Source organism: Falco biarmicus, chromosome Z (genome assembly GCF_023638135.1).
Source record: "Falco biarmicus isolate bFalBia1 chromosome Z, bFalBia1.pri, whole genome shotgun sequence".
NCBI classification, from domain to species: domain Eukaryota; kingdom Metazoa; phylum Chordata; class Aves; order Falconiformes; family Falconidae; genus Falco; species Falco biarmicus.
This window is the reverse complement of record NC_079311.1, coordinates 49264704-49279384: the sequence shown is the minus strand read 5'-3', so window position 1 is coordinate 49279384 and position 14681 is coordinate 49264704. Positions and strand designations below refer to the sequence as shown.

Here is a 14681-nt window from a genome sequence, read left to right as displayed (position 1 = left end):
AATGATGCCAGGTAAGTATCTCTGCATCCTTGGATGCATTCCCTTAGGTAGCAAAGGTTTCTGTATGTGAAGTTTGGACACATGAACCTCTGCTTTACCCTCTATCAGAGGTTTGTTGCTTCTTTCACTGTTGCTTCTTGGCACAGAGACTGGGCTACTGACCTCATCCATGAACACTGAGGGAAAGAAGGATTGGGTATTTCAGCCTGTGACACTTGTAACTTAACTTACCATTTCTGTCAGAAGCAGCCATAAATCCTCTATGAACTTCCACTTCCTAATAACATATCTATGGAAGACTTTTTTCAGGCTCTTGGAGATTTAGCTAAACTTTGACCTTCATAACTACACCACTGCACCCCTGAAAAATATTTCTCTGTTTATGTCTGGAAGTCAACCTCCTTCTCCATATTAAATATGCTGCTGCTTTGGTTTCTGAGCTTTATCACTAGCTAACTGTTTTAACCAGGTTGGTTTTTTTCCACTTAAGGCAATGGACCACACTTGAGCTTCAGCAAGGATTTCTGAATATACCCTAGCACCCCTGCTAGGGTATATTCAGCCCTTCTGCTTTCCACAAGGTACCTCCTAGCAGTTTCCGGGACAAGTGGAAATTTGTTCTTTTAAGTCCAGTGCCATTATTCTTCCACTTGACTTTCTCATGCTTCTTAGGATCTTAAGTACTATAGCCTTGATTGCAGTGACCATAAGGCTCCTGTTGGCAATTACATCTCTGGAAATTTCTCTTACCTGTCCCCAGCAAATTCAAAAGAGCACCACTCCTACTCAGCACACCCACTGATTGCATTACAAAGCCATCCATGATGCAATCCTGTTTCCCCAGATTGCTAAGGCACCACTGCATTGCCTTCCCAGCAAACACCAGGGTAAACTGAAGCCCTCCTGTCCTGGTTTCAGCTGGGCTAGTTAATCTTCTTCTTAGTAGCTGTGGTTTGGATTTGGTGTGGTGAGAATAATGTTGATAACACACTGATGTTTTTAGCTGTTGCTAAATCATGTTTACACCAAGACAAGGACTTCTCAGTTTCTCAGGCTCTGCCAGTAAGAGGGCTGGATGGGTACAAGAAATGGGGAGGGGACACTGCCAGGACAGCTGACCTGAACTAGCCAAGGGCATATTCCATACCTAAAAGGTCATGCTGAGTATATAAACTGGGGGGAGTTGGCCAGGGCCAGCCGAGCACTGCTGAGGGACTGGCTGGGCATTAGTCAGCAGCTAATGTGTAATGGCCAGCAAAAATGTTGTGCATCACTTGGCTTTGTCCTTTTGGATTTTGTTCCTCTCTCGCCTTCTCTACTTTTCATTGCAATTGTTGTTGTTATAATTCTTACTATTGTATTTCATTTTATTATTAAATTGTTCTTAACCCACGAGTTTTAACTTTTTCTCCAATTCTCCTCCCGATCCCAACAGAGGAGTGGGGAAGCAAGTGAGCAGCTGCATGGTTCTTAGTTGCCAGCTGGTGTTAAACAACTTTGTGGTTGATGCTCAACATGGGGCACGAAGGGTTGAGGTAACGACAGATTTGACTAGTGTGTTAAAACAAATTTCTCATAAGTATCTATATTTGTTGAATAATCACTCACCACAATGTTGATTTCTTTGCTCTAGAAGTTGCTGCCCATGATCTCAGGGTTGTGTTACGTACTTTACTTGCAGAATGTGGTCCCTGTTGTGCTGTTTATTGTCCTTGGAGCCTGGACAAAAATTATCATTGTGTTGTACTATATAGTGCGGGGTTCTGATACAACAGGACTTGCTGGTTATGAAATTTGGTCTGTGTACTCAGTTACCATCCCCTTTGTACTTTGGGACTCATCCAGCGGGAACTATTATTAGTAAATACACCTTTTGCCTTGTCTCCCGTGGAGGAAAGAGACACCCTTCCACATCTTGCCCTTCCCGCCACGTTAATTACAGTAGCTTTGAGAACACTGAAAATTTTTAATATTCTTGGGATGCTGAAACCAGCATGACCCTATTGCTAGGAATGCTAAATGTGTTCCTGGTCTTAGGTTAAACAACTATTAAGAATACCACACAGAGATCTGTTGTCAAGTTGGATAGTTATGAGTGGAAAGGCGTGTGGGACATTATGGGCAAGTACCTAGGACAGTGGGCATCTCCAGTGTTTCAGAACTTCACCCCTGAACAAGTGCAGAATCGGGGAAAACTAACAAAATATTTGGAAGTATGTTACCACCCTGGCAGTTCCAGAGAGGCACAAAATACTGCAACGTGCTGGGGCCTAGACCATGCCTACCAAGTCCTGTTGAATGCTATTCAGCACCCTCAAGGGCAACAGAAAGTCTCTGGATCTGACGGTAAAGTGACAGGCACTGCAGCTACGCGAACCCCCACAGCAGACACTGCAGCTGAACCAGAGAACCAACCCATGCTGCTATCAGTTGCCCCTATACACAAGAAGAAATGGACAGAAGTGTCAGCTTGTTTAGCAAAGGAGGACAAAGCAGGGCCATCGCAGGAACAGGAGGAAGAGGCAGAACAAGAGGTAACCACTTGATCTCTATCCCTGAATGAGCTGCAGGATATACAAAGATTTTAGCCATGATCCAGCTGAGCAAGTTATCACCTGGCTACTTCGATGCGGGGATAATGGGGTCTAATAGTTTGGAATTAGAGGGTAGGGAAGCCAAGTAGCTGAGGTCACTTTCTAGAGAAGGGGGCATTGACAAGGCAATTCGAAGAGGGACACAAGTCCTCAGCCTCTGGAGTGTCAAGTGTGAAGGTATCTCTTCAAGGAGGACATTACATGTTGCCCAGGCAAGTGGACTGCAATAGAGAGGTATCCAGTACCTGAGGGAGTCAGCCATGAAAGAGATAATTTATTATGACCAGGACAATGCGCAGTTACCCACAGACCCCAACTAAGTCCCATGCACGCAACCCATGGGCGGAAATTTGTATGGAGCACACCATCACCATATGCCAACTCATTGGCAGTAATAACCTGGAAAGATGAAGCACCACTGACAACAAATGAAGTGGCTCACCAGCTCTGGGAATATGAAGGGAACATCTCGACCTCCCTTGTCTCAGCTATCCAGGAACTGGTCTAGCAATTCAAAAAGGATCGATCCTACTCCCCACCTGTACAGATCCACACCTCACCTACTAATAGTAAGTGCCCTTCTGCTTGAAAGGGAGAACATAGGAAGTACACACCACAGAGTACGCTGTGGTTTTCCCTGTGGGACCATGGACAGGACATGAGGAAGCAGAATGGAAAACCCACCTCAACCCCGAAGGCATGGGTACATGAATTGCAAGGAAAAATCAAAAATAAGGGTTCTTGCAGGAAGGTTGCTGCTCCAGTCTCCAGTGGGCAGTTTCCCACAGAGTAGAAGAACTGATCTTACTCCTGATCATAGGGAAAGGAATTCTAATCCACTTTTACAAGTAAGTGGAGAATCCTGTGACCAAGACTAGAGGGGCCCTGCCTCCAGCCAGGTGGATGGAACAGCCAGGTTTACCGGATGTGGCTCTGATGGCATGGCACATCAGGCCCATAGGAGTATAAGGCTTTAGCAGATACCAGTGCACAGTGTACCCTAATGCCATCAAGCTATGAAGAGGCAGAATCTGTTACTGTTTCTGGAATGACAGGGGATCCCAACAGCTAATTGTATTAGAGGCTGAAACAAGCCCAGCTGGGAGTGAGGGCAAAAGTACTCCACTGTGACTGGCCCAGAGGCTCTGTGCATCCTTGGCAGAGACTATCTCAGTAGAGGGTATTTCAAGGACCCAGAAGGGTACCAGTGGGCTTTATGTATAGCTGCCTTGGAGACGGAGGAAACTAAGCAGCTGTCTACCTTGCCTGGTCTCTTGGAGGACCCTTCTGTTGTGGGGCTGCTGAAAGTCAAAGAACAACAGGTGCCAATCACTACCACAATTGTGCAATATTGCACCAAGACTCCCTGATCCCCATTCATAAGCTGATTCACCGACTGAAGAGCCATGGAGGCATCAGCAGGACCCGGCTCACCCTTTAATAGCCCCATATGGCCAATGCAGAAGTCTAACGGAAAGCGGACGCTAACAGTAGGCTATCGTGGCCTGAATGAAGTCACAACACCACCGAATACTGCTCTGCCAGACATGCTAGAACTCCAATACGAACTGAAGTTAAAGGCAGCCAAGTTGTATGCCACCACTGACTGATAACACAAATGCTTTTTTCTCAGTCCCTTTGGCTACAGAGTACAGGCCACAATTCACTTTCAGCTGGAGGGGCATCTTAATACACCTGGAACTGACTACCCCAGGAGTGGAAACACAGCCCCGCCATCTGCCATGAACGGATCCAAGCTGCACTGAAACAGCGTGAAGCTCCCTAACACCTGCAATATACTGAAGACATCATCATATCGGGTAATACAGCTGAAGAAGTTTTTGAGAAAGGGAAGAAAATAGTCCAAATCCTTCTAAAAGCTGGCTCTGCCATAAAACAAAGTAAGGTCAAGGTACCCGCACAGGAGATCCAGTTTTGGGAATAAAATGGCAAGATGGACACCATGACATCCCAATGGATGTGATCAACAAAATAAAAGCAATGTCTCCACCAACTAATAAGAAACACAAGCTTTCTTAGCTGTGACGGGTTTTTGCAGAACGCACATTCCAAATTACAGTACGATAGTAAGCACTCTTTATCATGTGACCCGGAAGAAGAATGATTTTAACTGGGCCCTGAGCAACAACAAGCCTTTGAACAAATTAAACAGGAGACGGTTTAAGCAGTAGGTCTTGGGCCAGTCCAGACAGGGCAATATGTACAGAATGTGCTCTGCACCGCAGGTTGGGAGAATGGCCCTACCTGGAGCCTCTGACAGAAAGCATCAGGGGAGACTTGAGGTCGACCGTTAGGCTTTTGGAGCTGGGGATACAAAGGATCTAAGGCTCGCTACACTCCAACTGAGAAAGAGATATGGCCACTTACAAAGGGATTCAGACTGCTTCGGAAGCGATCACTATTGAAGCGCAGCTCCTCCTCGCACCTGTTGCCTGTGCTGGCCTGGACGTTCAAAGGGAGAGTCTGCTCTACACATCACACAACTGATGTTACGTCAAGTGGGTCATACTGATCACACAAGCTCAAACAGAAAATCCCTGTCATTCAGGAATCTTGGAAGTGATCATGGACTGGCCAGAAAGCAAAGATTTCAGAATATCACCAGAGGAGGAGGTGATGTGCTAAAGAGGTCCCATCGTATAATAAATTACCAGAAAATGAGAAGCAGTATGCTTAGTTTACTGATGAGTCCTGCCATGTTGTAGGAAAGCATCAGGGGAATGGAGCTGCTATGGAGTCCTCTACAAGAAACTGCTGAAGAAGATGAATTGAGTCAGTTTGCAGAGGTTAGACATTGCTGAACAAGAAAGGTGGCCAAAACTTCTGAATAGTGAAAGCTGTACCACTTATCTAAAGGATGACGCACCTATGTTTAGTTAAAGTCGGGGGATGTCCAAAGACCCTTACTGCAACATGACGGATGCACAGACTGCTAAGTCCTTGGGTTGGTTATCTTTAGAAGGGACATTTTGTCTTATATTCCTATTGTACATGCAACGTGGCGAAGATGGAGACTTTAAACATGACCACTAAGGAATAGAGTCTGCATAGAGACAACTCCTCAAGGACATTGTCCAGGCACAGATATATTAATGTTGTTAACTTGAAGATATACTAGGTCCTTGAATGGAATGTGCTAATAGTCCAGGTGTAAGATATGTCAATAAGTTCCCGGAAAGTTAATGAATAGACATAAGTGACTTGTATAAAGAGGGGGCTGAACGGTTCCCTCAGTATGCATGACTCTGGTGGAGCGATCCCCCATGCATCTGGCGCTGCCGAATAAAGATAACCTCCGCTCGCCTGAATATTGCTGACTGATTCTTCAAATCGATTCACCTCTTAGACTGACTCATGGATGGTGGCAGATGCCCTGTGAGGGTGGTTGCAATAATGTAGGCAGAGCAACTGGCAGCACAAAGGTAAACCCATCTGGGCTGCTGCATTGTGATATTGTATGAATTCACTGTAGGATAGAATAATGACAACCTCAATGTGTATTGTGTTTGTCAACATCTTGTAATGCTATCCTGTTATCCGCCGGCACCTTGTGAGGCTGTCGACATCCTGTTATCTGTCGGCATCCATCCCCTGTGTGTTGTGTCTGCTGACACCTTGTGAGGCTGTGGACATCCTGTTACCTGTTGGCATCTTAACACCCAAGGAGGAAAGACAGATAGCAAGAGCTGATTGAAAACAGCCAGCTCAGCATTTTCTGGCAAAAGGTGAAAAGTACACCTTGAGGAAGACCTACGGCCTTCCTCCCAAAGACCACCGCCCACGTCCCGAGGACCCCTCCCCACAATTCATGGAAGAATTTGCACAAGCACAAAAGACTGATAAGCTAATTAACGTACGAAGCGAGAGTAGGCGGGTTTAGGTAATGACTATGTATAGGCGTTAATTGAATAGTCATTGGTTTATGGTATAAATATAAGATAGTTAGTTACTTTGGACATGCACGTTAGGCGGAAGGATCCCCCGTGCATCCAGTGCTGCCAATAAAGGATACTTAGTCATGAAGAAATTTTGACTATGTTCTTTAAATCAATTGTGGCAAGATACCGCTGCCGGGGTGGAGAACCTGGTTGTGAAGGTACACCAAATAGATGCTCACACACCCAAGTGTCAGGCCACTGAAGAACATCAAAACAACCAGCAGGTAGATCAGGCTGCTAAGACTGAAGTAGCTTAGGTAGATCTGGATTGGCAACATAAAGGTGAATTATTTATAGCTCAGTGGGCCCATGATACTTGGAACCATCAAGGAAAAGATCTGACATATAGATGGGCTTGGGATCAAGGGGTGGACTTGACCATGGACAGGACCACACAGGTTACCTGCAGGAGGGGGCCTGGAAATCAGGACCATAAGTAACAATCAGTTAGCTGAAAGGAATGTGCTTGAACTTGTAGGCCACAAACCCTGGGAGGACAAGGAATGTGAATAGATAACAATCAACAGGATGAGTCATGCCAAGAAAAGATAAGGGAATGAGGAACAGATGTTGCCAAGGAGAAGTAACATGTGGCTGTTAATTGATGACTGTAAACACTTAAAGTGTCCTTTGTTTGTAGCTAACCAGTCAGGGATTGCCTAGTATGTAATGCTTAGCTTAAAGAACCAATCTGTTTAAAGCACGCAGCTTCTGAAAACATATATAAACTTGTGATTGCGTACAATAAATCGACATCTTGCTTGCATCAAGCTACGTCCCGTCTCTTCATTCGCCGCAGTTACCTATGAATGTGAAACCTGCACTGCAATTAAGCAAGCCAAGCAGTTAGTCTCTGATACGAGGGGCAACAGCTGAAATATGGGGAGGCCTGGCAGACTGACTGTATCACACTCCCACAAACGTGCCAAGGCAAGCGCCATGTGCTTAAAATGATGGAAGCAACCACCAGATGGCTGGATACTATCCTGTGCCCCATGACACTGCCTGAAACACTGTTCTGGGCCTTGAAAAGCGAGTCTTATGGTGCCATGACACCGCAGAAAGAATCAAGTCAGACAACAGGACTCATTCCCAAAACAACCTCACAGACACCTGGGCCAAAGGGCATGGCATTGAGTGGGTATATCACATCCCCTATCATGCAGCAGCCTCTGGGAAAATCAAATGATACAACAGATTGTTAAAAGACTACACCGAGAGCAACAGGTGGTGGGACCTTCATACGCTGGTATACACATTTAGCAAAAGCCACCTGGTTAGTCAATGCTAGAGGAACTGCCAGCCAAGCTGGCCCTGCCCAGTCAAAGCTTTTACCTACTGTAGATGGGGATAAAGTTCCTGTAGTGCACCTTAAAAATATGCCGGAGAAAGCAGTCTGGGTTACTCCTACCTCAGGCAAAAGCAAACCCATCTGCAGGATTGGTTTTGCTCAAGGACCTGGATGTACTTGGTGGGTAATGTAAGAGGATGGGGAACTTCAATGTGTGCTTCAAGGTAATTTGATTTTGGGTGAAAACATTCAAACTGTGTTATGTTAATTGTTACAAAACACTGTATATTGACACTTCCATATACTTAAGGCGTCCACCTCTGCCATTCCGGATTTGAACATCTGAAGCTGACTTCCTTCCAACTGCCATATTAACCAGGAATGAATTTTGATGAAACCAGACCAGCACCGTGGTGATAGAATCAGAACTGGCTTTAACATGCAACAATCCCAACACCTCACACCATCTCTCCTGCCTTGAAATTTCAACTGTTACGACAGAACGAGCCCAGTATCATGGACCAAATTAATTCAATGGACTTTTAGAGGGATTGTCCATCCTTATATCAAAGCACAGGGAAGGTGACAGTGTTGGAAAGTCTAGCCTGACATAAATGGTATGGAATAAGGGGTGGATATTGTCCCGGGGGGGATCTGGCCAGGGCCTGCCAACTGCTGCTCAAGGACTGACTGGGTATTGGTCAGTGGGAGGTCAGCAACTGTACTGTGCATCACTTGGGTTTTTTCTAGTTTTGCATTTTATTCCTCTCTCCCCTTCTTTCATTTTCATTACAAGTGGTGGTGGTACTATGATTATATTTATTTTTATTTCAATTATTAAATTGTTCTTATCTTGACCCATGAGCATTACCTTTATACCCCATTCTCCTCCCTATCCCAACAGGCAAGTGGGGAAGTGAGCGACCAGCTGCATGGTTCTTAGCTGCTGACTGGGGTTAGACCATCCAGTCCTGTAAACAATCCCACTCAAGTTCTGTAAATTCCACTGATATATAACCCTGTGTCTGCACAGGAAGTTCTCGTTATTCCTTTTCTCAAACAAGAATGAAAATAGCACAATTTTGGTAAAGTAGCTAAGGATTATCATCATGGTTCAATCCCAGCTAGCAACTAAGAAGTCACTCGCTCCCTCCCGCCGCAGTGGGATCAAGGAGAATCAGAAAGGTAAAAGTGAGAAAATCTGTTGGCTGAGATAAAAGACAGTTTAATAGGGAAAGCTCAACACGTAGGTGTTCAGCCATCTCCAGGAAAGCAGAGCTCCATCACACATAATGGTTACTTGCAAAGACAAATGCCATCACTCCAAACATTCCCCCTTTCCTTCTTCCCTCAGCTTATATACTCAGTATGATGTTCTATGGTATGGAATATCCCCTTGACCAATTCAGGTCAACTGTCCTGGCTGTGTCCCTTCCCAGTTTCTTGTGTTCCTCCAGCCTTCTTGCTAGCAAGGCCTGAGAAACAGAAAAGTCTCTGACTTAGTATACAAACACCATTTAGCAACAACTAAAAACATCAGTATATTATCAACAATTATTCTCACAGCAAATCCAAAACACAGTACGGCATCAGCTACACCAGTTACCAAGAATATTAAGTTATCTCAGCCAAACCCAGGACAATGATGTAAATAAAATGTGTCCCACAGTGGTTAAGCAAAGACTAAATGTTTCATCTTGAGACAGTTATATTCTAAGATGTGACCCTTCAAATGTTAAGAAATCAGTACTATACATGCAGAGCTCCCTGATCATTTTTAATGCCCAAGTAACCACATCTTCCAAAATCCAGCATCTCCTAAGTGAAGAACTAATTTATTTAGACTACTATGCTTCACAAAGTCCCTATACACAGCAGAACAGTCAATTAAGGGAAGTAAAGGAGGAAAAAATGGGGAGAAGCTCAACAGAATTCATGATGTAAAGCAGATGCAGCCTCCTCAAACCCTTTTAAAAACACACACACAAAAGTCAGCTTTTATGAAAAGACTCCATTTCTTTAAATGCATTACTTACTGTGCTTTCTCCTCATATTCCTGAAGAACAAAATCTTCCCTTTGAAAAACTGTCAGAAGTTTATTGTATGCAACTCTGTGTCTTACATCTGCCATGTACATATACTCAGGGCTCAACTCTACAGCAAAAGGTACATCAGTCCCTAAATGGAAATTAATGTTTGGATTAATTACATCATTTGCTTTTAGCAAATAGACAGCTTCCTAACCTACCTAGTTTACATAGATTCACAAATCAAGAAGCCCACTGTCTTTTTTGACAGTTCTTTCTGTTGTATATATTTTCATTCCCTCACTCTCACACCCTTTACCTATTCTTTATGTTACCAAAACAATACAAGATGACTAGAATGGACAGTTCTGATCTTCAGAATTCCCCAAGTTGTAAGAATATAGTATAGTGATCCAGTACTTTTGGACCAAACCATTGCTTGTATGGGTAACAGCGTACAGCATTACTCAGATGAATCTTGAAGCGAGACCCATAATGCAATACAAAGCAAACCAATCTGTATCATTCTATCAGTAGTAGCTCTGTGCAAGCACACAGAACCCTGTAAAAGATTTTGAACTGAGCAGTCAACTCAGAACTACTTAGTGCTCTTGGCATATATTAAAGACTTGATGGATGCACTGTCAAACACAACAAATTATGCATTTTTATTGTTTCATTACGGCTTACCTACAGAGTCATTTTTCAGCTCCTTAATCACTACACGTCTTGCCAACTGATAGAACATATGAATGAGCTTAGGACCAAGAGGAAAACTAAATACAGAAGCTGGAATTTGTAGAACACAGCCTTCATCTTCATCCTAGAAAAGTTACATCAGTTTTAAACATAAAACTAACCTAAGAAATAAAGCCTAAACAACAGCTATCAAACATTTAGCTGAGTACCAAAATACTGCAGCTTATTCGCTATCAAGCCTGACGCAAAGCTAAACTACTTTGCCACCACAGCTGATATTTTAACTCCAGTCAGCAAAAGAGACTAGAACTTTTTCCATGTTCCCCCACCATCCCTAATTTTGCATGCAAAAGACAGTTTCAACACAAAGACTGAAATCAGTGTTGGGTAAACATTAGAAATCTCCATCCTCCTAACTCCTCACAGGTAATCCCTACTTTTGAAAAAACACTCAAGTTTTCTTTCATATTTTCTACTGAAGTCCTTAATCAGTGTACTTTCTTCTGGTTTTATCTTACTCAAAGGTACTGCATTGTTGGCTTTCACCTTGTCCACTGCTACGGAAAAATAAGCATTCCAGTACATAAAGACCTGATTTCTAGAACTGTCATTAAAAGAAAAGGCAGCATAAGAAGATAACGTAATAACCAGTGATACCTTAAGCAATCAGTGCTTGTCTGTCTCTTTTGCTACAGAAAGTTCACTTTAAACTTTAGTCTGAAACCGCTTTCACAATAATGAACACCTTCCCAGGCAACCTAAGCAAACATGTCTCAAGTTGAAGAAAATTATTCTCACCCAGAGCCGAGGAACCCTCCACACCTCTGTTTAATCAAATACCATTATCCTGAAGCAAGACACAGCAGTTTTAAGACCAAAGATTAAGTCTCTGTCATTCATCTAAATTCCACCATGCCACAATCTTTTCCTCAAACAAGTCTTAAGATAAACCATGTGAAATAAGACACAAGGTAAAACTGAATTCTTTAGTAAAACAACCTGATTTAAAACTCTTATTTAAAAGCACTACATATTCTCTCAAAAATGAATGCAGTCACAGAAACCCGAAGAGCACCAATTTCCACTCCTCATAATACTCACTGCCACATCTTTTAGCCGTCTACAGTAATTCTTCCAAAACTGAGGCACTGCAAAGAATAATGAATAGCCACAGTTTCTGCATTTAAAAAGGATGGGAAAAAGAAGGAAAAAAAAAAAAAAAAAGCAGTATCAAAACATGTTCAAATACTCAGTTATCTAATCAACCACTACATAAGCAATACTAAGACAAAGATTTCTTAGCGATGCCTGCTGGAGGAGCCAGCATTTAACCTTGGTCAAGAATAGCTAAATGATATTTATCCAGTTACAAGGTTTTCTTGCCATAATAAGCTAAATGCAGACTTCAGAGACAGATTTGTTTGCAACTCTTTTTAACTCAGGAGAAGGGAAGAAGGAAATTTTTGTATCATTGATCTTTCTCCAGGCATTTCTTTAATGCGTAAGCTCCAATAGCTCAGCCATGTAAGAAAAAGCATTCAAGAAAATGGAGACTTCTTCCCACATGGAAGATCCTGGCTGCAGTCCTTAACTGGGAAATGTTACTTGCTCTTTGGTCTGGGAAAGGAATAGGAAAGGTAGATTACTTTGCGGCTAGGAAAGTTTTTACCAAACTTGCCAAGTTACAGAACCTATCAGAAACAACTTTAAGTAAAGGATTGTTATAGTTGAATTGAAATAGCTAAAGTCTGAAATAAATTCACTAAGTATTTATTAAGGCAGGAAAGCAAAAACAGCGTGCTGGGCGGCCGGGGAGTCACAGCTCCATCCAGGCTCCCAAATTCCAACAAGTAACACAGCCCTTTTAATCTCAGCTTCAAGGCCAGTTTAAGCAAACAGTTATGCTCTCAGTCCCGTAGCAAGAAGCTGTACATTACAAACTATTTTTACAGTAAAGTCTAGACGAAGACAAAGTTGTCATAGTAACTTGAGATTATGGTTTTGTTACCGAAATCTCAGAATGAAGAACTTATCGACACCAATGTGATGTAGATAAGCAGACACTTCTTTATTGACGGCCTGGTGCGTGAGCGAGTCCTCTCACGATCAACGCACACCAAGTCTCAAAATCAGACACCATATATAGAACTTATTCATACATATTCATTAAGTATTCATGCATAATCATAATATTTCCCGTAAATCATTAACATATTCTCCTCCTATATCTGATTCTGCGCAGTAGAGCTTAGAAAGGTCTAGAAATGGGTCTGGGGTACGATTTAGGGAGGTGGTATATGAGTCGGTGGTTGCGATCCCCCCTGCCGGAATTACCTTTTACTAAAGTTCATGATTTCTTGGCAGGTAATTACAACCTGTTCCAGTCAACTCTCCCCGGTTTCCATTAATCTTATATTCTGACATTTCAATACACCTTCTACATACAGAAGACTAGTCAAATACAAATAAACCTTTCAAACCCTAAATTTATTACCTAAGTTTTAACAATGGTACTAGCCCATTCTTCTAGCCTTGGTACGGGATGTACAGAAGATCTCATAGCAGCTTTTACTGTGCAACTGTAAGTTTCATTAAAATATATTTCTTATCCTTCTATACTTCTATTTTATGAAATTATTTTTATAAAATCAAATAATCAATCAAATAAAGTCAATCAATCTTAACTTATTAGCAAATCTATAACAGTTTAACACTGGTCTTGAGGAGGTACATCTCCAACCTCATGGTTAACAGTTATCTCTTTTCTCACCAGACAAAACATTCTCAGATCTGTTACAGCAAGATCATTCCTTTTGTTAAAAACCCCTTTGATCAGCAAATTACCCTTAGTTACTTATTACAGGATGGTTTCTGATACATTACAGAGTTGTGATCAAAACAAAACCAATTTTCTGACTTTCACAGCGTTCCCCATGAAGCCACTTCCCCACCCCCACCCTCCAGCAACTGCATAAACCATACCCTTGATTATATGCACAGCAGCAACCTCACAAGCCAAGTACTTACTTTAAACTTTCCTCTGCAAGGTTCTGATCCAGCTTAGTAAAGATGAAGTGGGCAATGGCGAGAAACTGGGTGTACGATGCATCAAACGCCACCCTAACAGACAAACATCAGAAGCAGTTAGGATGCTGAATTAACACCGCATTTTTACCGGCCGCTTAAGGTTACAAAATACTGCATTATATTATATTATAAAGTGTTGCAAGTGATGTATCGATTACCTTATTTTCTGCATAGTTAAAAACACACATTCTCCAGCCTATTTAACAAAGCTTAAATAATTTCGGGAAGAGCGTTTTACTCTCAAAGACGTTTTCAAACCAAGAGGTATGGCGCCTGCCAGTTCACTTTTTCCATACCACTGTGCGGGATGCGTCAAGGGGAGAACAGGAGTTACTATGATTTCTGGGTTTCACTTCTTCATAGCTAACACAGGTCACTACAGCAGTTCAGGCGCTTCCTCTGTCACCATCGCCACTGGCACCGAACCCCTCGGCGGCCGTAGCCAGACCCCCTCGTCTTGACCTGCAGAAGGGGTCCCGTCCGCCGCCGCCTCCGCCCCGCTTCTCCCTCGTACTTACCCTCCGAGACCCGAGCTGGCATTGCCAGCGCCCGGGTCAAAGCCCAGGGCCCCCACGTACAGCCAGAAGTCTTCCATCTCCCACCTGCTTCCCATAGCGCCCAGCCACTGGCGGAGCACCCCCCCGCCGATGCATGCAGCAGCGCAGCCGCCTCACGGCCGCCAAGATCTTCCCGGGCCCGCCAAAATCTCCCGCGCGCGGGCCCCGCCAAAATCTCCCGCGAAACTTCCGCCCGGCCCTCGTTGCCTGGAAACGGAGGAGGGAATGGCGCGGCACGCCGCTACATCGTGCCACCGTTACGCACGGGCGGGCGCCTCCCGCCGCTGTGACGGAAGCGGCGCCGGGTGAGCCGCAGGACGTCACCCCGCCGCCGCCAGCACGACCACGACCACGCCGGGCGGCCCCGGAAGAGGCCGGGCCCCAGTAGGGGGCGGAGAGCGGCGGCCCGTCGCTGGGAGCCCGCGCCGAGCAGCCTGAGCCGACCGTAGGGGGCGAGAAGCCCCGGG

The 14681-nt window shown here is 44.0% G+C and overlaps 1 protein-coding gene across 12 annotated transcripts in view; it reads right to left on the bottom strand.

The window, feature by feature from the left end:
* The window catches only part of HAUS6 (HAUS augmin like complex subunit 6), a 40101-nt gene extending 25510 nt beyond the window's left edge, over positions 1-14591 (bottom strand). For 5 of the 12 annotated variants that reach the window (XM_056325713.1, XM_056325717.1, XM_056325714.1 and 2 more), the window contains exons 1-5: positions 14176-14590; positions 13598-13690; positions 11672-11747; positions 10562-10694; positions 9881-10022 (exon numbers count right to left, since the gene is read on the bottom strand). In XM_056325713.1, coding sequence (XP_056181688.1) covers positions 9881-10022; positions 10562-10694; positions 11672-11747; positions 13598-13690; positions 14176-14270 — 539 coding nt within the window. In that variant the 5' untranslated portion in view covers positions 14271-14590. Of the gene's footprint in view, positions 1-9880; positions 10023-10561; positions 10695-11671; positions 11748-13597; positions 13691-14175 lie in introns of those variants that run through there. The other 7 variants (XM_056325716.1, XM_056325721.1, XM_056325719.1 and 4 more) reach the window with 5 other exon arrangements.
* Between the last annotated feature and the right edge of the window lie 90 nt (positions 14592-14681).